The 27,636-nt window shown below is 48.2% G+C and overlaps 1 protein-coding gene across 1 annotated transcript; it reads left to right on the top strand.

Annotated features, from left to right (window-relative positions):
- Nucleotides 1–14,740: 14,740 nt before the first annotated feature.
- On the top strand, nucleotides 14,741–25,856 carry MED28 (mediator complex subunit 28). Its single transcript, XM_069744695.1, has 4 exons — nucleotides 14,741–14,939; nucleotides 20,772–20,838; nucleotides 21,523–21,635; nucleotides 25,519–25,856. The coding sequence occupies exons 1-4, from the start codon at nucleotides 14,787–14,789 to the stop codon at nucleotides 25,714–25,716; spliced, it is 531 nt and encodes a 176-aa protein (XP_069600796.1). The 5' UTR covers nucleotides 14,741–14,786; the 3' UTR covers nucleotides 25,717–25,856.
- Nucleotides 25,857–27,636: the final 1,780 nt, after the last annotated feature.

Genomic DNA, 27,636 nt, shown 5'->3' with positions numbered 1-27,636 from the left:
CGAATTTACAGTATCTTATGGCGGTGGCAGAGCAGGGTCACAGGAGGCAAGGTGTCGGCAGAGGTGGGGTGATGCTGGGATGAGGAGGTGCTGGGATGAGAAGGTGCTGGGATCAGGAGGTGCTGGGATCAGGAGGTGCAGTGAGAGGTATGGCGTGAGAGGGGTCCCTGGCGTACCATGCAGGCTTACCTAGGTGGCAGAGGAGGTGGTGATGGTGATGCAGCAGGCCCGGTATGCAGCAGAGCTGGGTGAATCCTCTTGTTATCGGTGGGCGCGGCCATCTTCCTGAGGCCGCGCGTGTGCAGATGAAGCGCTCTGCTCCCGGGGCTTCAGGAAAATGGCCGCGGGAGGCCGTGCGTGCGCAGATGGAGATCGCGGCGGCCATTTTCCTGAAGCCCCGGGAAGCAGAGCGCTCCATCTGCGCACGCGCGGCCTCCGGAAAATGGCCGCCACCACCGATAACAAGAGGATTCACCCGGCTCTGCTGCATACCGGGCCTGCTGCATCACCATACCGGGGAAAGGGACCCCGCTTACTGCGCCTCCTCTGCCGCCACACCCCCGCAACCGCACCTCTGCCACCGGACCTCTGCCACCGCACCTCTGCCACCTAGGTAAGCCTGCATTGCGACTATTAGACGCACCCCCCATTTCCCCCCCTTTTTTTGGGGGGAAAAAGTGCGTCTTTTAGTCCGAAAAATACGGTACATTTCTTTGTGTACTTGTATTGCTTGTTTATTTACATATTTAGTATTGCCGTATCTGTAACGACCCAACCTATAAAACTGTCCCACTAGTTAACCCCTTCAGTGAACACCGAAAAAAAAACAACGCAAAAAAACAGTACTTTATCATCATACCGCCGACCAAAGTGAAATAACATTTGATCAAAAAGATTCATATAAATAAACATGGTACTACTGAAAAAGTCATCTTGTTCCACTAAAAATGAGCCGCCATACAGCATCATCAGCGGAAAAAAAAAGGTTATAGCTCTCAGAATAAAGCGATGCAAAAACAATTTTTTTTAAAATATAAAATAGTTTTTATTGTATAAAAGCGCCAAAACAAAAAATATATATATATAAATGAGGTATCGCTGTCATCGTACTGACCCGAAGAATGAAACTGCTTTATCAATTTTACCACACGCGGAACAGTATAAAATCCCCACCCAAAAGAAATTCATCAATTGCTGGTTTTTGATCATTCTGCCTCCCAAAAAAATCGTAATAAAAAACAATCAAAAAATGTCACGTGCCTGAAAATGGTACCGATAAAAACTTCAACTCGTTAAACAAAAAACAAGACCTCATATGACTGTAGGCCAAAATATGGAAAAATTATAGCTCTCAAAATAAGGTGATGCAAAAAACATTTTTTACAATAAAAAGCTTCTTTTAGTGTGTGATGGCTGCCAATCATAAAAACCGCTATAAAAACAGCTATAAATAGTAAATCAAACCTCCCCTTTATCACTCCCTTAGTTAGGCTAAAATAAATGTATTTAATTTCATTTTCCCATTAGGGTTGGGGTTAGGGTTTGGATTACATTTACGGCTGGGGTTAGGGTTGGGATTAGGGTTACGGATGTGTTAGGGGTGTGGTTAGGGGTGTGGTTAGGGTTGGGATAAGGGTTAGGGGTGTAGTTATGATTAGGGTTGGGATTTGGTTTAGGGGTGTGTTGGGGTTAAGGTTGGAGATAGAATTAGGGGGTTTCCACTGTTTAGATACATCAGGGGCTCTGCAAATGCAACGTGACACCCAGGGCCGGACTGGGACTAAAATTCAGCCCTGGCATTTGAAGGTACACACGCCCACTTGTCGCACAGTGACTGCATAATATCTTTGTACACTTGTAGGTTACAAGAAGTGAGGTGAGTGTAACACGACTACATAACACATAATTACAGCTGTATCCAGCATTACAGCTCAGTCCTATTTATTGCCTTTAGTTGCAGTACCAAGAAAAGCCGCTACTTTACCTACATAACTGGATCTCGTAGATAATGAAGGGATGAGACGACCAAAGGCTATGGAACCTCATTCTGATGCTCCATATACTTTGCCTGCAGCCACTTTTGGTTCCGCTGCGCAGCACGAGACTCGGTGACTCTGTAGAGCGGTGACATCAGTAACGTCACCACTCTTCAGATATTCCGGGTCTTGCACTGAGCTCGGCGACTGAAGAGCGGTATTGTTACTACCATCACCGCTCTTCAGAGTCGCTGGGTCTCTCCAGGTCTGGGCTAGTAGTGGGGGTGCCTGATAGACACCTCTCCATTACTTACACCAGGGATTGATGGCAGAAGACATCAACCCTAAAAATCATTACACATTCCAGAATTAAATGCTCTGGCAGCTGGGAAAAGCAGTAGAGTTAGCGCTATTCCCAGGTGCCAGGGGCTAACTACACCTGTCATCACCCTTGCCTGGTCTCCATGTTGTATTTACATGGGCTGATCTCAGGCCACTAAACGAGTGTGATCGACAATAGTGAAGTCGTTTGCTTGTTTCCCGGCCTCTTTACACCAACTGAGAGAGAATAAAGGGAAAAGAACAATCACAATTAGATCAATCTGTCCCCATACAGTATCATGTTATCAGCAGCACATCTACAGTTTACATCGGCGATGTGCTGCTGAGAACAAGGATTTCTGTTCCCACATAAACAATCCAATCACTTGATGAATAGGCAGCATTTTGCTTGTTTAGTATAATACACCCCATAGTCCTCCATATATTATAATGTGCACCACAGTCCTCCATATAGTATAATACACTCCTCAGTTCTCCATATAGTATAATACACTCCTCAGTCCTCCATATAGTATAATACACTCCTCAGTTCTCCATATAGTATAATACACTCCTCAGTCCTCCATATAGTATAATACACTCCTCAGTTCTCCATATAGTATAATACACTCCTCAGTCCTCCATATAGTATAATACACTCCTCAGTCCTCCATATAGCATAATACACTCCTCAGTTCTCCATATAGTATAATACACTCCTCAGTCCTCCATATAGTATAATACACTCCTCAGTCCTCCATATAGTATAATACACTCCTCAGTGCTCCATATAGTATAATACACTCCTCAGTCCTCCATATAGTATAATGCACTGCCATAGTCATCCATGTAGTACAATTCACTTCCCATAGTATAATGCACCCTATAGTTTGTCATATAGTATAATGTATTCCCCATAGTCCTCGATACAGTATAATGCAGCCCACATACAGTATAATGATGCCACCCCACAGAATATATTGTAGCTCCGAGTATAATGTAACCCCCCAGAGAATATAATGCAGCCCCCTAATATAGTATAATGCAGCTCCCCACAGAATATAATGTAGGGCATAGAGTATGATGCAATCACCCCTCATAGAATATAATAAATTTAATATATAGAATACATTTAATATAGAATACAGCCTACCTAATCATAGAATATAATGTAGCCCCAAAAGAGTATTATGCAATGTTCCCTCATAGAATGTAATACAGCCCCCCCCCATAGAATTTCATACAGCCCCCCCCATAGAATTTCATACAGCCCCCCCATAGAATGTAATACAGCTCCCCCCCCCCCCCCCACAATAGCCCCACAATCCAGTTATCACTCTTTGATATATTAAAAAAAAAACATACAATCCTCACCTCTCCTCATGCCTTGCGCTGCTCCTGACTCCGGTGTCAGCGGCCGCAGTCTGCCGGGCACACAGCAGGCACCCGCAGTGTCAGAGGCAGAGCGGGGAATGATGGGAGAAGGGAGAATCAGCAGACGCTCTCTCCTCCATCATTGCATTCAACTAGTTGAATGCGGCGGTGCTGGCTGCTTGAATGACAGCGGCACAGCGTGCATGGATCGAGCGGCCCACTACTGGCACCGGCCCTTCTGGCATTTGCCAGAAGTGCCTGATGGCCAGTCCAGCCCTGGTGACACACACAGACCATTCCATCAGTCTGCATTCCAAAACAGCGCTCCTTCCCTTCCAAGCTCTGCCATGTGCCCAAACGGTGGTTCCCCCCCCACATATGGGGTATCGGCGTACTCAGGACAAATTGCACAACAACTTTTGGGGTCCAATTTCTCCTGTTACCATTGAGAAACTAAAAAATTGGGGGTGAAAAGATCTTTTTATCTTTACAGCTCTACATTATAAACTTCTGTGAAGCACTTGGGGGTTCAAAGTGCTCACCACACATCTAGTTCCTTATGGGGGTCTACTTTCCAAAATGGTGTCACTTGTGGGGGGTTTCAATGTTTAGGCACATCAGGGGCTCTCGAAATGCGACATGGGGTCCGATCTCAATTTAAGCCAATTTTGCATTGAAAAGTCAAATGGCGCTCCTTCCCTTCCGAGCTCTGCAGTGCGCCCCAACAGTGGTTTACCCCCACATATGGGGTATCGGTGTACTCAGGACAAACTGTACAACAACTTTTGGGGTCCAATTTCTCCTGTTGCCCTTGGTGAAATAAATTAAATTGGATCTGAAGTACATTTTTTGAGAAAAAAGTTAAATTTTTTTTTTTTTTAAACATTCCAAAAATTCCTGTGAAGCACCTGAAGGGTTAATAAACTTCTTGAATGTGGTTTTTGAGCACCTTGAGGGGTGCAGTTTTTTTGAAAATACCAAAAAGTTACACCATTCTATCATATAGACCCCTCAAAGTGACTTCAAATGTAATGTGGTCCCTAAAAAAAAAAAAAAGAAAAAAAAAGTGTAAAAATGAGAAATCGCTGGTCAACTTTTAACCCTTAACTCCCTAACAAAAAGAAAAATTTGGTTCCAAAATCGTGGTGATGTAAAGTAGACATGTGGGAAATATTACTTAAGTATTTTGTGTGATATATCTATGTGATTTAAGGGCATGAAAATTCAAAGTTGAAAAATTGCGAAAATCTTCACCAAATTTCTGTTTTTTTTTTTCACAAATAAACGCAAGTAATATCAAAGAAATTTTACCACTGTCACAAAGTACAATATGTCACGAGAAAGCAATGTCAGAATCACCAGGATCCACTGAAGCGTTTCAGAGTTATAACCTCATACAGGACAGTGGTCCGAATTGTAAAAATTGGCCTGGTCATTAACGTGCAAACCACCCTCGGGTGTAAAGGAGTTAAACAGTTTTTTGTTGTTGTTGTTGTTAAGAAGTTATAAGGGTTGAAAGTTGACCAGTGATTTCTCCCTTTTTTTATTTTTTTTCTGGGACCACCTCACATTTGAAATAACTTTTGGGGGGTTTTTATGATAGAAAATACCCCAAAGTGACATCATACTGAAAACTGCACCTCTCAAGGTTCTCAAAACCACATTCAAAAAGATTATTAACCCTTCAGGTGTGTCACAAGAATTTTTGGAATGTGGGGACATTTTTTTTTTTTTTTTTTAATTTTCACAAGAGTAACAGGAAGAAAAAATGGACAACAAAATTTGTTGTGCAATTTTTACTGAGTACGCCGATACCTCATATGGGGGAAAACCACTGTTTGGGCGCACGGCGGAGATCAGAATGGAAGGAGCGCCGTTCGACTTTTTGAATGCAAAATTTGCTGGAACAATTAGTGGACCCCATGTCACGTTTGAGACTTTGATGTGCCTAAACAGTGGAAACCCCCCACAAGTGACACCATTTTGGAAACTAGACCCCTCAGGGACCGGATCTAGATGTGTGATGAGTTTGTTGAACCCTCAAATGCTTAGAAGTTTATAATGTTAAGCAGTGAAAATAAAACTATCACATTTTCCCCACAAAAATGTTATTTTAGCATTTTCATAAGGGTAATAGGAAAAATTGCATCATAAAATTTGTTGTGCAATTTCTCCTGAGTACGCCGATACCAAATATGAGGGAGAAAACTGTTGGGGCGCACGGGAGGACTTGGAAGGGAAGGGGCTTCATTTGACATTTTTAAATGTTAAATTTGCTGGAATCATTAGCGGACGCCATGTCCTGTTTGGAGAGCCCCTGATGTACCTAAACAATGGAAACACTACCCCTCCCTCCCCCTACCCCACCCACAAGTGACCCCATTTTGAAAACTAGACCCCCTCAAGGAATTTTTTGTATTTAGATGTGTGGTGAGCACCTTGAACCCCCTTCCCCCATACAAGTTGTTGCGCAATTTCTCCTGAGTACGGCGGATACCCCATATGTGGGGGAATACTAATTTTGAGGCGCCATATTGGAGTTCAGATTTTGTTGGAATAGATTGAGGGTGCCATGTCACATTGGCAGTGCCCCTGAGGTGCCAGAACAACAGAAACCCCCCATATGTGAACTCATTTTACAAACTTCACTCCCCAATGAATTCATCTAGGAGTGCAGTGATCATATTGACAGCTTTCCCCACACATGATGGCTGATTGACAGCGGCACATGATGACTAATTAAATCACTGACAGTGGGATTTAACACGCGCTTGCCAAAAGCACATCATTCATCCTGACCATCGGCAGGGCCGGTTTTAGGTAAAGTGGGGCCCTAGGCAAAAGTTTAAAATGGGGCCCCCAATGCTGACATATTGCACATCACACAGAAGCATTTCTGTTGTATTTACATGCGCTGAGTTCAGGCCGCTAAACGAGTGTGATCGACAATACTGAAGTTATTCGACACTTGTTTCCCGGCTTCTTTACACTGGCTGAGAAAGAAAGATTGGGACAGAACGATTAGATCAATCTGTCCCCATTCAGTATCATGTTATCTGCAGCACATCTACAGTTTACACCGGCGATGTGCTGCTGAGAACAAGGATTTTTGTTCAGACATAAACAATCCAATCACTCGATGAATATGCAGGATTTTGCTTTAGTATAATACACCCCATAGTCCTCCATATATTATAATGTGCCCCATAATTCTCCATATACTATAATATACTCCCCATAGTCCTCTATATAGTATAATACACTCCCTATAATCCTCCATATATTAAAATACACTGCTCAGTCCTCAATATAGTATTATACACTCCCAATAGTCCTCTGTATTGTATAATACACCCCCATAGTATTATACACTCCTTATAGTACTCCATATATTAAAATACACTCCTCAGTCCTCCATATATTAAAATACACTGCTCAGTCCTCCATATAGAATAATACACTCCTCATAGTGCTCCATATAGTATTATACACGCCACATAGTCCTCCATATAGTATAATACACTCCTCATAGTGCTCTATATAGTATAATACACTCCTCATAGTCATCCCTATAATGAGGGATGTATATTAAAATACACTGCTCAGTCCTCCATATAGAATAATACACTCCTCATAGTGCTCCATATAGTATTATACACGCCCCATAGTCCTCCATATAGTATAATACACTCCTCATAGTGCTCTATATAGTATAATACACTCCTCATAGTGCTCCATATAGTATAATGCACCATCATAGTCATCCATATAGTATAATGCACCATCATAGTCATCAATGTAGTACAATTCTCTTCCCATAGTATAATACACTCCTCATAGTGCTCTATATAGTATAATACACTCCTCATAGTCATCCCTATAGCATAATACACTCCTTATAGTCATCCATATAGTATAATACACTCCTCATAATCCTCCATATAGTATAATACACTCCTCATAGTCCTCCATATAGTATAATACACTCCTCATAGTCCTCCATATAGTATAATACACTCCTCATAGTCATCCATATAGTATAATACACTCCTCATAGTCCTCTATATAGTATAATACACTCCTCATAGTGCTCCATATAGTATTATACTGCCCCATAGTCCTCCATATAACATAATACACTCCTCATAGTGCTCCATATAGTATAATACACTCCTCATAGTGCTCCATATAGTACAATACACTCCTCATAGTGCTCCATATAGTACAATACACTCCTCATAGTGCTCCATATAGTACAATACACTCCTCATAGTGCTCCATATAGTACAATACACTCCTCACAGTGCTCCATATAGTACAATACACTCCTTATAGTGCTCCATATAGTACAATACACTCCTCATAGTGCTCCATATAGTACAATACACTCCTCATAGTGCTCCATATAGTACAATACACTCCTCATAGTGCTGCATATAGTATAATACACTCCTCATAGTGCTCCATATAGTATAATGCACCATCATAGTCATCCATATAGTATAATGCACCATCATAGTCATCAATGTAGTACAATTCTCTTCTCATAGTATAATGCACCTCATAGTTCTTCATATAGTATGTATTCTCCATAGTCCTCAATACAGTATAATGCAGCCCCCCACAGAATGTAATCCCCTCATAGAGTATGATGCAATCCTCCCTCATAGAATATAATGTAGCCCCCCATAGAATATCATACAGCCCATCTCCTCATAGAATATAAAGTAGCCCCCTCAGAGTATAATGAATCCCCCCATACAATATACTCTAGCCCCCCATAGAATACAATGTAGTCCCCTCAGCGTATGATGCAATCCTCCCTCATAGAATTTAACACAATCCCTCTATAGAATATAATACAGCCCCTCTATAGAATATACTGTAACCCCCTTAGAATATAATACAGCCCCCCATAGAATATACTGTATACTGTATTCTATGGGGAGGGGGGCTGTATTATAATACAGCCCCACTCCCCATAGAATATACTGTAACCCCCACAGAATATAATCCAGCCCCTCCATAGAATATAATGTAACCCCCCATAGAATATGCTGTAACCCCCTTAGACTATAAAACAGCCCCTCCATAGAATATACTGTAACCCCCCATAGAATATACTGTAACCCCTATAGAATATAATACAGCCCCTCCATAGAATATACTGTAACCCCCATAGAATATAATACAGCCCCCCATAGAATATAATACAGCCCCTCTATAGAATATAATACAACCCCCCATAGAATATACTGTAACCCCCATAGAATATAATACAGCCCCTCCATAGAATATAATACAGTCCCTCCATAGAATATAATACAGCCCCCCATAGAATATACTGTAACCCCCATAGAATATAATACAGCCCCCCATAGAATATACTGTAACCCCCATAGAATATAATACAGCCCCCCACAAAATATACTGTAACCCCCATAGAATATAATACAGCCCCCCATAGAATATACTGTAACCCCCATAGAATATAATACAGCCCCCCATAGAATATATTGTAACCCCCATAGAATATAATACAGCCCCCCATAGAATATACTGTAACCCCCATAGAATATAATACAGCCCCCCATAGAATATACTGTAACCCCCATAGAATATAATACAGCCCCTCCATAGAATATAATACAGCCCCCCATAGAATATACTGTAACCCCCATAGAATATAATGTAAACATAGTAACATAGTAACATAGTAACATAGTTAGTAAGGCCGAAAAAAGACATTTGTCCATCCAGTTCAGCCTATATTCCATCATAATAAATCCCCAGATCTACGTCCTTCTACAGAACCTAATTGTATGATACAATATTGTTCTGCTCCAGGAAGACATCCAGGCCTCTCTTGAACCCCTCGACTGAGTTCGCCATCACCACCTCCTCAGGCAAGCAATTCCAGATTCTCACTGCCCTAACAGTAAAGAATCCTCTTCTATGTTGGTGGAAAAACCTTCTCTCCTCCAGACGCAAAGAATGCCCCCTTGTGCCCGTCACCTTCCTTGGTATAAACAGATCCTCAGCGAGATATTTGTATTGTCCCCTTATATACTTATACATGGTTATTAGATCGCCCCTCAGTCGTCTTTTTTCTAGACTAAATAATCCAAATTTCGCTAATCTATCTGGGTATTGTAGTTCTCCCATCCCCCCTATTAATTTTGTTGCCCTCCTTTGTACTCTCTCTAGTTCCATTATATCCTTCCTGAGCACCGGTGCCCAAAACTGGACACAGTACTCCATGTGCGGTCTAACTAGGGATTTGTACAGAGGCAGTATAATGCTCTCATCATGTGTATCCAGACCTCTTTTAATGCACCCCATGATCCTGTTTGCCTTGGCAGCTGCTGCCTGGCACTGGCTGCTCCAGGTAAGTTTATCATTAACTAGGATCCCCAAGTCCTTCTCCCTGTCAGATTTACCCAGTGGTTTCCCGTTCAGTGTGTAATGGTGACATTGATTCCTTCTTCCCATGTGTATAACCTTACATTTATCATTGTTAAACCTCATCTGCCACCTTTCAGCCCAAGTTTCCAACTTATCCAGATCCATCTGTAGCAGAATACTATCTTCTCTTGTATTAACTGCTTTACATAGTTTTGTATCATCTGCAAATATCGATATTTTACTGTGTAAACCTTCTACCAGATCATTAATGAATATGTTGAAGAGAACAGGTCCCAATACTGACCCCTGCGGTACCCCACTGGTCACAGCGACCCAGTTAGAGACTATACCATTTATAACCACCCTCTGCTTTCTATCACTAAGCCAGTTACTAACCCATTTACACACATTTTCCCCCAGACCAAGCATTCTCATTTTGTGTACCAACCTCTTGTGCGGCACGGTATCAAACGCTTTGGAAAAATCGAGATATACCACGTCCAATGACTCACCGTGGTCCAGTCTATAGCTTACCTCTTCATAAAAACTGATTAGATTGGTTTGACAGGAGCGATTTCTCATAAACCCATGCGGATATGGAGTTAAACAGTTATTCTCATTGAGATAATCCAGAATAACATCCCTCAGAAACCCTTCAAATATTTTACCAACAATAGAGGTTAGACTTACTGGCCTATAATTTCCAGGTTCACTTTTAGAGCCCTTTTTGAATATTGGCACCACATTTGCTATGCGCCAATCCTGCGGAACAGACCCTGTCGCTATAGAGTCCCTAAAAATAAGAAATAATGGTTTATCTATTACATTACTTAGTTCTCTTAGTACTCGTGGGTGTATGCCATCCGGACCCGGAGATTTATCTATTTTAATCTTATTTAGCCGGTTTCGCACCTCTTCTTGGGTAAGATTGGTGACCCTTAATATAGGGTTTTCATTGTTTCTTGGGATTTGACCTAGCATTTCAATTTCCACCGTGAATACCGTGGAGAAGAAGGTGTTTAATATGTTAGCTTTTTCCTCGTCATCTACAACCATTCTTTCCTCACTATTTTTTAAGGGGCCTACATTTTCAGTTTTTATTCTTTTACTATTGATATAGTTGAAGAACAGTTTGGGATTAGTTTTACTCTCCTTAGCAATGTGCTTCTCTGTTTCCTTTTTGGCAGCTTTAATTAGTTTTTTAGATAAAGTATTTTTCTCCCTATAGTTTTTTAGAGCTTCAATGGTGCCATCCTGCTTTAGTAGTGCAAATGCTTTCTTTTTACTCTTAATTGCCTGTCTTACTTCTTTGTTTAGCCACATTGGGTTTTTCCTATTTCTAGTCCTTTTATTCCCACAAGGTATAAACCGCTTACACTGCTTATATAGGATGTTCTTAAACATTTCCCATTTATTATCTGTATTCTCATTTCTGAGGATATTGTCCCAGTCTACCACATTAAGGGCATCTCTAAGCTGGTCAAACTTTGCCTTCCTAAAGTTCAGTGTTTTTGTGACTCCCTGACAAACCACCCCATAGAATATAACACAGCCCCTCCATAGAATATAATACAGCTTCAAGTTCCCTAAGGAAAAAGAAAAATATTAGAAAAAAATTAAATTTCCACAAAAGTTCAAGTCTCCCCATTTTTGCCCCATTAAACAATTAAAAATATATCTATAATATAACGCTGGGAGCGTCACTCTGTCCGAAGCCTTAATAGACTGCGCAGGCGCGACGCTCCTAGCGTTACATTATAGAAAATGCCGCCGAGAGCAGGGGTCGGGAGCACGGGGGCGCCGTCTATTATAGATGCCGCCGAGAGCAGGGGTCGGGAGCACGGGGGCGCCGTCTATTATAGATGCCGCCGAGAGCAGGGGTCGGGAGCACGGGGGCGCCGTCTATTATAGATGCCGCCGAGAGCAGGGGTCGGGAGCACGGGGGCGCCGTATGTATGTCGGCACAGTAAGTTTTTACTTACGGCATTTCCGGCACCATTGTCCCGCTCCTCCTGGTGCCGGAATCGGCGCCTGCACAGTCCGCGCTTTCCGGCGCCATTTTCTTGAAGACACACAGCAGTGTGTCTTCAAGAAAATGGCTGGCGCCGGAAAGCGCAGACTGCGCAGGCGCCGATTCCGGCACCAGGAGGAGCAAGACAATGCCGCCGGAAATTCCGTAAGTAACAAATTGCTGTGGCATGAAGTGCCACAGCCTCATGGCACAGTAAGTTTTTACTTACGGCATTTCCGGCGCCATTGTCTTGCTCCTCCTGGTGCCAGAATCGGCGCCTGCGCAGTCCGCGCTTTCCGGCGCCATTTTCTTGAAGACACACTCCGGCTCCACTGCAGGTGTGTCTTCAAGAAAATGGCGCCGGAAAGCGCGGACTGCGCAGGCGCCGATTCCTGCTGCCGGAATCGGCGCCTGCGCAGTCCGCGCTTTCCGGCACCATTTTCTTGAAGACACACCTGCAGTGGAGCCGGACGATAGGTGAGTATGGTATTTTTTTTTTTTTTATATGGCAGCAGCATACGGGAGCATACACACTGGAGCGTCTTATGGGGGGCATATAATACAATGGTGGCGCAGGATGGGAGCAGCACATGACAGAACGGGGGCAGGATGGCAGCAGCACATGACAGAACGGGCGCAGGATGGCAGCAGCACATGACAGAACGGGCGCAGGATGGCAGCAGCACATCACAGAACGGGCGCAGGATGGGAGCAGCACATCACAGAACGGGCGCAGGATGGGAGCAGCACATGACAGAACAGGCGCAGGATGGCAGCAGCACATGACAGAACGGGCGCAGGATGGCAGCAGCACATGACAGAACGGGCGCAGGATGGCAGCAGCACATGACAGAACGGGCGCAGGATGGGAGCAGCACATGACAGAACGGGCGCAGGATGGGAGCAGCACATGACAGAACAGGGGAGCAGGATGGCAGCAGCACATGACAGAACGGGCGCAGGATGGCAGCAGCAAAGGACAGAATGGGCGCAGGATGGCAGCAGCACAGGACAGAACGGGCGCAGGATGGGAGCAGCACATGACAGAACAGGGGAGCAGGATGGGAGCAGCACATGACAGAACGGGGGCGCAGGATGGGAGCAGCACATGACAGAACGGGGGCGCAGGATGGGAGCAGCACATGACAGGATGGGAGCAGCAAATGACAGAACGGGGGCGCAGGATGGGTGCAGCACATGACAGAATGGGGGCGCAGGATGGAGCAGCACATGACAGAACGGGGGCGCAGGATGGAGCAGCACATGACAGAATGGGGGCGCAGGATGGAGCAGCACATGACAGAACGGGGGCGCAGGATGGGAGCAGCACATGTCAGAACGGGGGCGCAGGATGGGAGCAGCAAATGACAGAACGGGGGCGCAGGATGGGTGCAGCACATGACAGAATGGGGGCGCAGGATGGAGCAGCACATGACAGAACGGGGGCGCAGGATGGGTGCAGCACATGACAGAATGGGGGCGCAGGATGGAGCAGCACATGACAGAACGGGGGCGCAGGATGGGAGCAGCACATGTCAGAACGGGGGCGCAGGATGGGAGCAGCACATGACAGGATGGGGACGCAGGATGGAGCAGCACATGACAGAACGGGGGCGCAGGATGGAGCAGCACATGACAGAATGGGGGCGCAGGATGGAGCTGCACATGACAGGATGGGGACGCAGGATGGAGCAGCACATGACAGGATGGGGACGCAGGATGGAGCAGCACATGACAGGATGGGGACGCAGGATGGAGCAGCACATGACAGAATGGGGGCGCAGGATGGAGCTGCACATGACAGGATGGGGACGCAGGATGGAGCAGCACATGACAGGATGGGGGCGCAGGATGGAGCAGCACATGACAGGAAGGAGACCATATACCAATATAAATGCTCGCCACCCGGGCGTACAACGGGTTCAATAGCTAGTTATTATATAACGATGTATTAAAATATAACATGAATGAATTAATCCACTCAGTAAGCAGCATAACGAGAAAACGACAGAATTATGGTTTTTGGTCGCTGCAACATTGCAAAGTGGCATCAATAAAAACCCCTCGGGCGCAAAAAATAAGATCTCACGGCCCCCGATCCTGAAAAATGAAAATGTTACAGGTCTTGGAAAATGGCGACATAAGTGATATGTATTTATTTTTATCACAACTGTAAAAAAAAAAATATATATATATATATATCAATATTCACCTGTCTGGTTCTTTGACCCCTAAAAAAAACCAAAGTCGCTATAGCAAGAAACAAGCAAAAAGCAGCTCTGGCTCTTACATCTATGACTGTAGGACAGTGAAGAACATCATCTTCTGCTCATGCGCACAAGTGCAGGACGGGAATGGTCAGTCCTATGCAATGACTTTCCCCAGCAGAAGTCCCCACAGCAGTGCGAGTCTGAGCAGCGCGGTCCCTCGTCTCGTTTCTAGCCCAGTACTACGGCGCCACCTGGTGGCTAAGAAACAACATGACTGTAACTGTTATTCCACGCTTTACCACTGTGTCGTGATTCCCAGCCCCTGACATATAACATACTCTGGTGTTGGGAATCACATTCTGTTCCCAAAATAAAGCATTAAAAAAAAACCCAGTTACCAAATCAAAGATGGCGGCGGCGGCCGCATGCCAGTAGTTGTTACGAGGAAACGCTTCCGGTGACGTCATTAGCCCGGTTTTGTTCTGTTTCATGGCGTCTTCTCTCAGCGGGATGTTCTCCGGGCAGCCTCCCGGGCCTCCGCCGCCCATGCAGCCTGGAGCAGGGCCTGGGCTCATGTCTACGCCTCCGGGGGCGAAGAACCCGAACAGCACCCTGGTGGACGAGCTGGAGTCCTCGTTCGAGGTAGGAACGTGCAGTCTGCAAACTGAGGCCGTCCGACTACAACTCCCAGCATTCCCTGATGACGGCAACATGCTGGGAGTTGTAGTTCCACAGCAGCTGGACAGCCACAGTCTGCAGATGATAGAGGGAGGGACGGACGGGGGGGAGGTGTATATTAGTGGTCTGCAGCCGCACTACAAGTCCCAGCATGCACACAGTGCACTAGTGCTCCCCCCCTACATCATACACGTGGGGCACTGCAACCCCCAGCTCTGGAGCTGTATACCTGACATCTTGGTGTGTACTACAAGTCCCAGCATGCACCAGTGCTTCTCCCCCCTACATCATACACCTGCAGCTCTGCAGCCCCCCCCCCCCCAGCTCCTGAGCTCTGCAGCCCCCCCAGCTCCTGAGCTCTGCAGCCCCCCCAGCTCCTGAGCTCTGCAGCCCCCCCAGCTCCTGAGCTCTGCAGCCCCCCCAGCTCCTGAGCTCTGCAGCCCCCCCAGCTCCTGAGCTCTGCAGCCCCCCCAGCTCCTGAGCTCTGCAGCCCCCCCAGCTCCTGAGCTCTGCAGCCCCCCCCAGCTCCAGAGCTCTGCAGCCCCCCCAGCTCCTGAGCTCTGCAGCCCCCCCAGCTCCTGAGCTCTGCAGCCCCCCCAGCTCCTGAGCTCTGCAGCCCCCCCAGCTCCTGAGCTCTGCAGCCCCCCCAGCTCCTGAGCTCTGCAGCCCCCCCAGCTCCTGAGCTCTGCAGCCCCCCCAGCTCCTGAGCTCTGCAGCCCCCCCAGCTCCTGAGCTCTGCAGCCCCCCCAGCTCCTGAGCTCTGCAGCCCCCCCAGCTCCTGAGCTCTGCAGCCCCCCCAGCTCCTGAGCTCTGCAGCCCCCCCAGCTCCTGAGCTCTGCAGCCCCCCCCAGCTCCTGAGCTCTGCAGCCCCCCCAGCTCCTGAGCTCTGCAGCCCCCCCAGCTCCTGAGCTCTGCAGCCCCCCCAGCTCCTGAGCTCTGCAGCCCCCCCAGCTCCTGAGCTCTGCAGCCCCCCCAGCTCCTGAGCTCTGCAGCCCCCCCAGCTCCTGAGCTCTGCAGCCCCCCCAGCTCCTGAGCTCTGCAGCCCCCCCAGCTCCTGAGCTCTGCAGCCCCCCCAGCTCCTGAGCTCTGCAGCCCCCCCAGCTCCTGAGCTCTGCAGCCCCCCCAGCTCCTGAGCTCTGCAGCCCCCCCAGCTCCTGAGCTCTGCAGCCCCCCCAGCTCCTGAGCTCTGCAGCCCCCCCAGCTCCTGAGCTCTGCAGCCCCCCCAGCTCCTGAGCTCTGCAGCCCCCCCAGCTCCTGAGCTCTGCAGCCCCCCCAGCTCCTGAGCTCTGCAGCCCCCCCAGCTCCTGAGCTCTGCAGCCCCCCCAGCTCCTGAGCTCTGCAGCCCCCCCAGCTCCTGAGCTCTGCAGCCCCCCCAGCTCCTGAGCTCTGCAGCCCCCCCAGCTCCTGAGCTCTGCAGCCCCCCCAGCTCCTGAGCTCTGCAGCCCCCCCAGCTCCTGAGCTCTGCAGCCCCCCCAGCTCCTGAGCTCTGCAGCCCCCCCAGCTCCTGAGCTCTGCAGCCCCCCCAGCTCCTGAGCTCTGCAGCCCCCCCAGCTCCTGAGCTCTGCAGCCCCCCCAGCTCCTGAGCTCTGCAGCCCCCCCAGCTCCTGAGCTCTGCAGCCCCCCCAGCTCCTGAGCTCTGCAGCCCCCCCAGCTCCTGAGCTCTGCAGCCCCCCCAGCTCCTGAGCTCTGCAGCCCCCCCAGCTCCTGAGCTCTGCAGCCCCCCCAGCTCCTGAGCTCTGCAGCCCCCCCAGCTCCTGAGCTCTGCAGCCCCCCCAGCTCCTGAGCTCTGCAGCCCCCCCAGCTCCTGAGCTCTGCAGCCCCCCCAGCTCCTGAGCTCTGCAGCCCCCCCAGCTCCTGAGCTCTGCAGCCCCCCCAGCTCCTGAGCTCTGCAGCCCCCCCAGCTCCTGAGCTCTGCAGCCCCCCCAGCTCCTGAGCTCTGCAGCCCCCCCAGCTCCTGAGCTCTGCAGCCCCCCCAGCTCCTGAGCTCTGCAGCCCCCCCAGCTCCTGAGCTCTGCAGCCCCCCCAGCTCCTGAGCTCTGCAGCCCCCCCAGCTCCTGAGCTCTGCAGCCCCCCCAGCTCCTGAGCTCTGCAGCCCCCCCAGCTCCTGAGCTCTGCAGCCCCCCCAGCTCCTGAGCTCTGCAGCCCCCCCAGCTCCTGAGCTCTGCAGCCCCCCCAGCTCCTGAGCTCTGCAGCCCCCCCAGCTCCTGAGCTCTGCAGCCCCCCCAGCTCCTGAGCTCTGCAGCCCCCCCAGCTCCTGAGCTCTGCAGCCCCCCCAGCTCCTGAGCTCTGCAGCCCCCCCAGCTCCTGAGCTCTGCAGCCCCCCCAGCTCCTGAGCTCTGCAGCCCCCCCAGCTCCTGAGCTCTGCAGCCCCCCCAGCTCCTGAGCTCTGCAGCCCCCCCAGCTCCTGAGCTCTGCAGCCCCCCCAGCTCCTGAGCTCTGCAGCCCCCCCAGCTCCTGAGCTCTGCAGCCCCCCCAGCTCCTGAGCTCTGCAGCCCCCCCAGCTCCTGAGCTCTGCAGCCCCCCCAGCTCCTGAGCTCTGCAGCCCCCCCAGCTCCTGAGCTCTGCAGCCCCCCCAGCTCCTGAGCTCTGCAGCCCCCCCAGCTCCTGAGCTCTGCAGCCCCCCCAGCTCCTGAGCTCTGCAGCCCCCCCAGCTCCTGAGCTCTGCAGCCCCCCCAGCTCCTGAGCTCTGCAGCCCCCCCAGCTCCTGAGCTCTGCAGCCCCCCCAGCTCCTGAGCTCTGCAGCCCCCCCAGCTCCTGAGCTCTGCAGCCCCCCCCAGCTCCTGAGCTCTGCAGCCCCCCCCAGCTCCTGAGCTCTGCAGCCCCCCCCAGCTCCTGAGCTCTGCAGCCCCCCCCCCAGCTCCTGAGCTCTGCAGCCCCCCCCCCAGCTCCTGAGCTCTGCAGCCCCCCCCAGCTCCTGAGCTCTGCAGCCCCCCCCCCAGCTCCTGAGCTCTGCAGCCCCCCCCCCAGCTCCTGAGCTCTGCAGCCCCCCCCCAGCTCCTGAGCTCTGCAGCCCCCCCCCCAGCTCCTGAGCTCTGCAGCCCCCCCCAGCTCCTGAGCTCTGCAGCCCCCCCCCAGCTCCTGAGCTCTGCAGCCCCCCCCCCAGCTCCTGAGCTCTGCAGCCCCCCCCCCAGCTCCTGAGCTCTGCAGCCCCCCCCCCAGCTCCTGAGCTCTGCAGCCCCCCCCCCCCCAGCTCCTGAGCTCTGCAGCCCCCCCCCCCAGCTCCTGAGCTCTGCAGCCCCCCCCCAGCTCCTGAGCTCTGCAGCCCCCCCCCCCCCCCAGCTCCTGAGCTCTGCAGCCCCCCCCCCCAGCTCCTGAGCTCTGCAGCCCCCCCCCCCCAGCTCCTGAGCTCCCCAGCTGACCTGGTGCATAGACACAATGTGAAGGCACCATAAGGCCATGTTCACACTGAGTTTTTGAGGACTAATTTTTGGACTGTACCTGCTCCCAAATCCTCTTGAAAAACAATTGGAAAACTTCCTATTCATTTCTATGGGAAATCCACTGTGCTGCTAATATGGTGAGGCGTTTTTTATTAAAAAAAAAAAAAAAAGTAGCCGCTGTTCTAATTTTTCTGTCATAAATTGATAGTAGACATGAAGATTAGACCCTCTGTAATATATCGTATGAGTGATTTCTGCTTCCTTCTCCTTCAAGACTCGTCTTATTCTCAAAATCCCATTACTGGGCCGGGAGATGACAGTTGGTGCTGATGAGATTCCCTGTGGATCAGAGGTGGGAGGAGCTCTGCCTTTAGCTCCTCCATCTATATAGAATCTTACCGGCACCAACTGTCATCTCCCGTCTCAGTAATGGAACAGTGAATTCCGAATGATCCAACAATTGAGAATTTTTAAAGCGATCGGTCCAGGAGGAGATGGAAGCAGATTTCTCTGAAAACCTAATACTGAGTGTCTAATCTTCTTGTGTACTATTGGTGTATGAAATAAAAAGTAACCGTTTTTAAGCTGATTTTATTCTTCATCCTACCAGCCCTTTTTCAAAACCTTTAGAGAAAAACAAAACAAGACACTTCTTTAAAGTGGATCCAGAGGTTTCGAAAGTTCTCCAAACTGTGCACTGTCCAATCACGAGGCTGCAGTGACCACTTCAGGATAAAAAAAAAAAAAAAAAAGGAAAACTGTTCCAGTGACACTTAGCAGAAAAAAAATCTCCAAACAAAGAAAAAAGAGCAGCCACTCCCTGAAGATGGTTGTTGGACTTGCTCCCCCTCAAAAAGAAAGTATTGTTTGAATGTGTCTTGATGGTGTCCAGTGATTTGTTATGGTAATGCTGGGAGCGGCTACACTGAGACTTTATCCATACAAGTTGCGCCGTCTAAGATCAGTTACTGTAAGTAGCAAACCTAAAAGTCACTATTAACCCTTTAACGAGCCTTGCCACATGACTTAGGATAAAAGCCAAACCACAATCTGAATTTGCAGACATGTTTGGAGCTGTAACTCCTCCTCAGTGCAAAGTATGAGATCTGATTTGGTGTATGAGAGGCCTCTGACTGGGGTCTACGGGGTAATATCTCTCCATGTTTAGAGTGACATGTCTAGTATAGTCTAGTATAGTCTTACATTCCGGTGTCCGTCAGGTCCCTTGCCGTCTGCTTCCCGCACTCAGTGACTGCCGGCCGTAAAGTGAAAGTGAAAGCACAGCACAGCGGTGACGTCACCGCTGTGCTCTGCTTTCACTTTACGGCCGGCAGTCACTGAGTGCGGGAAGCAGACGGCAAGGGACCTGACGGACACCGGAATGTAAGTATGTGCTGTTTGTTTTTTTTTTTGTTTTACGCTTGTAACCAGGGTAAACATCGGGTTACTAAGCGCGGCCCTGCGCTTAGTAACCCGATGTTTACCCTGGTAACAAGCGAACGCATCGCTAGATCGGTGTCACACACACCGATCTAGCGATGCCAGCGGGAGATCCAGCGACGAAAGAAAGTTCTAAACAATCTGCTACGACGTACGATTCTCAGCAGGATCCCTGATCGCTGCTGCGTGTCAGACACAGCGATATCATAACGATATCGATGGAACGTCACGAATCGTACCGTCGTAGCGATCGAAATGGCAGTGTGTGACGGTACCCTAAGTCATATGGCAAGGCTCGTTAAAGGGTCGATATTGACTTTTTGGATTGCTACTTCCAGTAGGTGTCGCTAGAGTTCAAGTCCTCTTACTCTGTGAAGAAACAATTTGCATATTTAATTTCCCAGAGGAGCATTGTATGGCCTATAAGCCTCCATACTCTGGCATGTCACTCTCCACAAGAAGAAACAGGGCGGTGCATGTAAATGCAGCCAGTCTACATCTATGGTGTCCAACCTGTTAGGAAATCACAACTCTCAGTATGTGTGGTAGGGAGTGCTGGGAGTTGTAGTCCGGTAACAGCTGGAAATCACTGAAATACAGTAGAAATTGTTAGTGTTTCCGGTACTCGGTGCACCGGGACAATGTCTGGTCTGTGCACCCTGAGCGACACACAGCATCCCTTACTACAATGTCTGTACTTTAGGGGTGTGTGACCCCAGTCCTTCCCGGACTGCCCGGCCGGGCATGGAGATCAGACATGTCCCGTCCTCTCCTGGGTGCTTGCTGAGCAGCCGTGTTCCTGCCCTCTGTCAGTTTCATGGTTTCCCTCAGCTTCTTGGCGGAGAAGGCGGATGTCGCTCACACTTTAGTTGATCTCTAAGACTCTTGCTCCTAAGAGGAGGGCGTCTAGTCGGGGCAGCGCTGTAACATGGCCGCCTCAGAAATGGTAGATGTGAATGGTTTTCCTCTCTTACAGGCTTGCTTTGCTTCTCTCGTGAGCCAGGACTATGTGAACGGCACAGACCAGGAGGAGATCCGCACAGGTAACACATCCCGAGAAGCTGCGTCTCTGTCATTTATAGGGGTTTTACTACTTTTACCTCAAGTATCCACATCGCTCTCCATACCAAACCATTTCTCAGAGGTCGCTGTTTCTCACCATTACCTTTTTTGACGATGCTTTGGCTTTTGTTGGCTAAATTACGTATGTAAAGAACTACAGATTCCATGATTCCTGTCCTATCCCACAGACATTTCCCACAGTTACAAGGTAATATAATATAACACAGCTCCGATACTGAACTGTACAGTCTGCTGCCCAGCATGAGGAAACATGACATGGAGGAAAGGTGAGATGAGTGGAAATGAGGCGTCTAATGTGTAATGCCCTGTACTCGATGGTGGGGAGGATACCACATTTTCAGCATACAGGACGCAATACAAGGAGGGGGGGATAAATGCCAGGAGTGTGGAAATGTGACAGAATTTAGATAATTCACCAACGAGGCCATAGACTCACGTGAACTTCATTTTATACTTGTTTCTAAAAGTTTCCGTCATTTCAGAAGGGCACGGAGACTTAGTAGATGGTCCCCTTACTGCTGAAATGTTGTGAAAGCGCTTTGCTGCCATTGTCTGTCTACAGCCCCAGCCCAGGGGTCCACGCTGCGTCTGTTATGTGGTAGCACCAGTCTAAGTTGTTCCCTGTCGTCTCCTCTCCTCCTCAGGTGTTGAACAGTGTATTCAGAAGTTTCTGGATGTGGCCAGACAAACAGAATGTTTCTTCCTACAGAAGAGGTTACAGCTGTCTGTCCAGAAGCCGGAGCAGGTTATTAAGGAGGTGAATATCCTACTGTGAGGACCATGTCATCCCCTCACTACTCCTAAGTAGGATGTCTCCATAGCAAACTGACTTATCTCAAAGAGGTCTCCAGGACTTAAACCTCCATACACATTCGATTAATGTCATCTGAGCCCACCGATATCGCCAGGATCGTCCCACAGTCTGTGTCTGGAATCCCCCTGACAATTTGTTGGGGGGGATAATTAAATGGAATGTCTGATTTTGGCCTGCCGGTCATTGTCACCCCAAGATGATTTGCAGCCAGACATGCCAAGCAATAGCTCCCTCATAGAGAACACAGAACGCGCGCCCCTCTGTATGAGACAGACAGATGGGATGTCTGCCAGCTGAATCATCGCTCGCCCAGCAGACATTCAATGTGTTTAACATGTTTAAAAGGGACTGTCGGCGCTGAAGACTGGTCCAACCAAGAACAGGCGCTTGGTGCACCACTGATGTGGCCAAACAGTTCAGTGCATCTTCCCACCTACTTGTTTTCCCTTTTTCTGACTTTATAAAGCCAGAGCTGTCAAACCAAATTAAAGGGGGGGGGGGGACAAGCAGGTGGGAAACTGCATGGGACTGTTTGGCCACAACAAGGGGGTTCACTGAGGACCTTTGCTTGATTAGAATAGTCATTCTCTGCTGACAGATTCCCCTTAAACATTCCTGACTTGTCTTTAGGGTCCGCACTGATTAGCGCTATGAAAGAGCCAAAGCTTCAGCACCTTTCACGGCCACACTTGTATGTACAAGGCTGCAATAAAGGAGTTGTGCCACTTACAGGCATAACACACTAGATAAGTCAGGTGCAGCCCCACCCAGCCCGGCACAAGAGATAAAAGCGTCTATCACTTTACCCGTCTACCTGTGTACTCCAACAGACCTCACTGTAAGTCAGCATGGTCGGACAGGTGGCAGATGTGTCCACTGTAAGGCCTCTTTCACACTTCCGTCTTTCAGCTCCCGTCACAATCTGTCGCTTTTTGAGAATGCAGGATCCTGGATTTTCCCATAGACTTGTATTTGTGACGGATGGCCGTCCGTTTCATCTGTCAGGCACTGGATCCTGTGTAAAAAAACAAAAAAAAAAACAAAACAGTCTGTCGGGCAGAGAAAATGTTCAGAGGAACGCTTTTTCTGCACGTCGGAAAATCGGTCAGCGATGCATGCTGCGCTGCCCGTCACTGGCTACAATGGAAGCCTATGGGCCCAGGATGCATTGCTGCCTGTGAAAAGCAGGAATCCAGCGACGGGTCCCGTCTTTTCAAACTGAGCATGCGTGGAAGAATTTCCCATTAGGGAAATTTTTTTCTCGCTCGCTCTCTTTCTCTTTTTACTATTGATGCTGCCTTTGCGTGGGAACGCCGGTAGGTGAGGATACTGCAATTTTTTTAACATTTTTTTTTAACCTGGTTTGTGTTGTGTATGCGTTTTTTGCAGTGGAAAACCGCTGCGAAGACGCATACACAACAGGTGCACATAGGCTTGACGGGTCCGTCAGAAAGACAGGCCAAGTGCACACGTTTTCCACAATCTGCACAGGATCTGTAATTTCAACGTCTTGACGGATCCTGTGCAGATTTGCAAGACGGAAGTGTGAGAGAAGCCTTAGACTGATGAAGCGCTGTGCGGGACTGTTACGGATGTAAATAGATTAACACTATATTTCGTACAAGTGCCTTTAAGGCAGCCGCAGCCTGACAAGTATGTTCACGTGTTGCATATTTGTGGCTGATGTCCCAGGTGGATTTGCATGTGGAAATCCAGAAAGTAACAGTGCCAGCTTACTGATTGACATGATCAATCTCATTTATACGTTGCTGAAGATTTTTGTGCAGAAATTGGTGCGTTAATTCGTTTCGTGGAATTAATTGTAGATTTCACTTTTTGCAACGCATAGGCTGAAATCTGCTGCAATTTCCCAGCAAAATAGCTCGTGTTACATAAAGATAAAATGCAGAAAAATCTAATGCAAATCTGCTATTCATGGAGAGATCCTACAGGGAGTGTCCAGAAGGATTAGAAAACCATGGCTGCTTCATTCTAGAAACATCTGTCCACATTAATTTCCACGAAGCTGAGCTGCAGTACCAGACATACAGTGGAGGAAATAAGTATTTGATCCCTTGCCTATTTTGTAAGTTTGCACACTAATAAAGACATGAACAGTCTGTAATTTTAAAGGTAGGTTAATTTTAACATTGAGATATAGAATATCAAAAATAAAATCCAGAAAATCACATTGTAGAAATTATATAAATGTTTTTGCATTTTGCTGTGAGAAATAAGTATTTGATCCCTCTGGCAAACAAGATTTAATACTTGGTGGCAAAACCCTTGTTGGCAAGCACAGCAGTCAGAAGTTTTTTGTAGTTGATGAGGTTTGCGCACATGTCAGGTGAATTTTGGCCCACTCCTTTTTGCAGATCATCTCTAAATCGTTAAGATTTTGAGGCTGTCGCTTAGCAACTCGGAGCTTCATCTCCCTCCATAAGTTTTCTATGGGATTAAGGTCTGGAGACTGGCTAGGCCACTCCATGACCTTAATGTGCTTCTTTTTGAGCCACTCCTTTGTTGCCTTGGCTGTATGTTTTGGGTCATTGTCTTGCTGGAAGACTTGGCCACGATCCATTTTTAATGTCCTGGCAGAGGGAAGGAGGTTGTCACTCAGGATTTTACGGTACATGGCTCCATCCATTCCCCCATTGATGCGATGAAGTAATCCTGTTCCCTTAACAGAGAAACGCCTCCAAAACATAATGTTTCCACCTCCATGCTTGACAGTGGGGATGGTGTTCTTTTGGTCCTAGACAGCATTTCTCTTCCTCCAAACACGGCGAGTCTGGTTAATGCCAAAGAGCTAAATATTTGTCTCATCTGACCACAGTACCTTCTCCCAGTCACTCACAGAATCATCCAGGTGTTCATTTTCAAATTTCAGACGGGCCTGCACATGTGCCGCCTTTGAGCAGGAGGACCTTGCGGGCACTGCAAGATTTTAAACCTTTACGGCGTAATGTGTTACCAATGGTTTTCATAGTGACTGTGGTTCCAGCTGCCTTGAGATCATTAACAAGTTCTCCCCGTGTAGTTTTAGGCTGATCTCTCACCTTCCTCATGATCAAGGATACCCCACGAGGTGAGATTTTGCATGGTGCCCCAGATCGATGACGATTGACAGTCATTTTGTATTTCTTCCATTTTCTTACTATTGCACCAACAGTTGTCTCCTTCTCACCCAATGTGTAACTTATGGTTCTGTAGCCCATTCCAGTTTTGTGCAGGTCTGTGATCTTGCCCCTGACATCCTTATAAAGCTCTTAGGTCTTGCCCATGTTGTTGAGGTTAGAGTCTGACTGAGTCTGTGGACAGGAGTTGTTTATAAAGGTGACTATGGAAGACAGCTGTCTTTACTGCAGGTAACGAGTTGATTAGGAGCATCTAACTGGTCTGTAGGAGCCAGAACTCTTTAATGGTTGGTAGGGGATAAAATACTTATTTCTCACTGCAAAATGTAAATAAATTTATATAATTTATACAATGTGATTTTTTTTTTTTTTTTTTTTTTTTTTTTCAATGTTAAAATTTGCCTACCTTTTAAAATTATAGACTGTTCATGTCTTTGTCAGTGGGCAACCTTACAAAATCAGCAAGGGATCAAATACTTATTTCCCCTACTGTATCTGGCTGACAGATATGCTGCTGTTACTAGAAAGTAGCCATGTTTTTCAGATCTTAGAAAACCCCATTAAATATAACCATAGTAGAGATAGCAGCAAATCTTCTCCTGCCAGGGAGCATTGTTTGCTGCTTTGCCACCATCCATACCTTGCTACCTTTATAAATTGCCTTTTTTTTCTACATTTGCTCCTGATAGGATGTGACAGAACTTCGGAGCGAGCTGCAGAGGAAGGAAGCGCTCATTCAGAAGCACCTGGCTAAGTTGCGGAGCTGGCAGCAAGTCCTAGAGGAGATTAATGGTCCGCCTAAGAAGCCGAGCGAGATGTCACAAGGGCCTCTGGCATTCCTGGAGCAAGCCTCTGCCAATATCCCTGCTCCAATGAAGCAGACGTGACCTGAAGGACAAATTATAAAGAACTTTTCTATTTTTATTTTTTTTGTACTGTATTTTGTAAAGTAGAGTCATCCTTTTGGACTTGGGAAGATTTCTGGTGAATTTTTATGTCATCGTTCAATTAAAAATACTTCTGTAAAGCGGTGTTGTATTTCAGGGTTTCTTAAAGTTCCCAAGTCTCAGACTCGAAAAAAGCTAAAATACTCTGTGTTGCGCAGTATGATGACTGAAAGTGTCACATGTATGATGGGAAGAGAGGTGAGGTGGTACAAAACCTTTTGATACATGATAGAGAAAGGAAAGTGAAGCTCATCCTAAGAAAAAATGGAGTCTGAGTGTTGGAGGTTCTCATCTGAGCCTGTTGTGCAAGAGCAGGCACCACGCTGAGGAATAATGAGGTCAGTCCGAATGGCTGCTGCTCCACGCACTGGACTCCATAGAAATCCAAGGAAGGGAGACAAATGATGGTTTGGTTCAGGGCTGACACGGATAGATAATGAGGTGATGTGCCTTTGAAGTAATTGTGTCGGCATTTTCAGTTGACAGGCGGATGCGCTTATCTGTTATAATTCCACCAGCGGCACTAAAAACCCGCTCTGACAGAACTCTAACAGCAGGGCAGGCCAGGACCTCCAAGGTGTAGAGAGCCAGTTCATGCCACGTGTCCAGCTTGGATACCCAATAATTAAAGGGAACCTGTCACCCCCGTTTTTTGAGATTGAGATATAAATATTGTTAAATGGGGCCTGTGCTGTGTGTTACTATAGTGTATGTAGTGTACCCCGATTCCCCACCTATGCTGAGAAATAACTTACCAAAGTCGCCGTTTTCGCCTGTCAATCAGGCTGGTCAGGTCGGGAGGGCGTGTTCACAGCGCTGGTTCTTCCTCAGCTTTACGTTGGTGGCGTAGTGGTGTGCGCCTGTTGAAGTGACTAATCCACTGTGGGCACGTGAACAAGCAGCGCATGATCTGCGCTGTCATCCCTTTCGTCGGTGGGGGCGGCCATCTTCCTGGGGCCGCGCGTGCGCAGATCGAGTGCTCTGCTGCACAGGGCTTCAGGAAAATGGCCGCGGGATGCCGCGCATGCGCATTAGAGATCGCGGTGGCCATTTTCCCAAAGCCGAGTTTGCATCTCGGCTTTGGGAAAATGGCCGCCGCGATCTCTAATGCGCACGCGCGGCATCCCGTGGCCATTTTCCTGAAGCCCCGTGCAGCAGAGCACTCGATCTGCGCACGCGCGGCCCCAGGAAGATGGCCGCCCCCACCGACGAAAGGGATGACAGCGCAGATTGCGCGCTGCTTGTTCACGTGCCCACAGTGGATTAGTCACCTCAACATGCAGACACCACTATGCCACCAACGTAAAGCTGAGGAAGAACCAGCGATGTCACCACGCCCACCCGACCTGACCAGCCTGATTGACAGGCGAAAACGGCAACTTTGGTAAGTTATTTCTCAGCATAGGTGGGGAATCGGGGTACACTACATACACTATAGTAACACATAGCGCAGGCCCTATTTAACAGTATTTATATCTCAATCTCAAAAAACGGGGTGACAGGTTCCCTTTAAAAGGCACAGAGGAATCACGGAGGACGTTTGTATGATCTGCAAGGTACTCCCTCAGCATCTTCCCAAACATTGCACTTCTTGTGACAGCACATCTTGCCTCCCCTGTGCCGCGACGATGGGAGGGTTGTTATGAAAGGTAATTCAGTACCACAATGGACATAGAGGTCAGCGCACATACAGTGACCTGGCAATAACCCAAAAAACAAGAACGAGCTCTGAGACTTGGGAACTCTGACCGCAATCCCTAATCCTCTCCAACCACACTAAAGGCAGCCGTGGATTGCGCCTAACGCTCCCTATGCAACTCGGCACGGCCTGAGAAACTAGCTAGCCTGAAATAGAAAATA

The sequence above is a fragment of the Ranitomeya imitator genome, chromosome 1 (genome assembly GCF_032444005.1).
Source record: "Ranitomeya imitator isolate aRanImi1 chromosome 1, aRanImi1.pri, whole genome shotgun sequence".
NCBI classification, from domain to species: Eukaryota; Metazoa; Chordata; class Amphibia; order Anura; family Dendrobatidae; genus Ranitomeya; species Ranitomeya imitator.
The sequence above is the reverse complement of the archived record's forward strand: the minus strand, read 5'-3'. Positions and strand labels throughout refer to the sequence as shown.

Coding starts and splice junctions, on each gene's coding strand:
- MED28 (XM_069744695.1), top strand. CDS start 14,787: ATGGCGTCTTCTCTCAGCGGGATGTTCTCCGGGCAGCCTCCCGGGCCT. Junction 14,940..20,771: donor AGCTGGAGTCCTCGTTCGAG/GTAGGAACGTGC, acceptor CCTCTCTTACAG/GCTTGCTTTGCTTCTCTCGT. Junction 20,839..21,522: donor CCAGGAGGAGATCCGCACAG/GTAACACATCCC, acceptor TCTCCTCCTCAG/GTGTTGAACAGTGTATTCAG.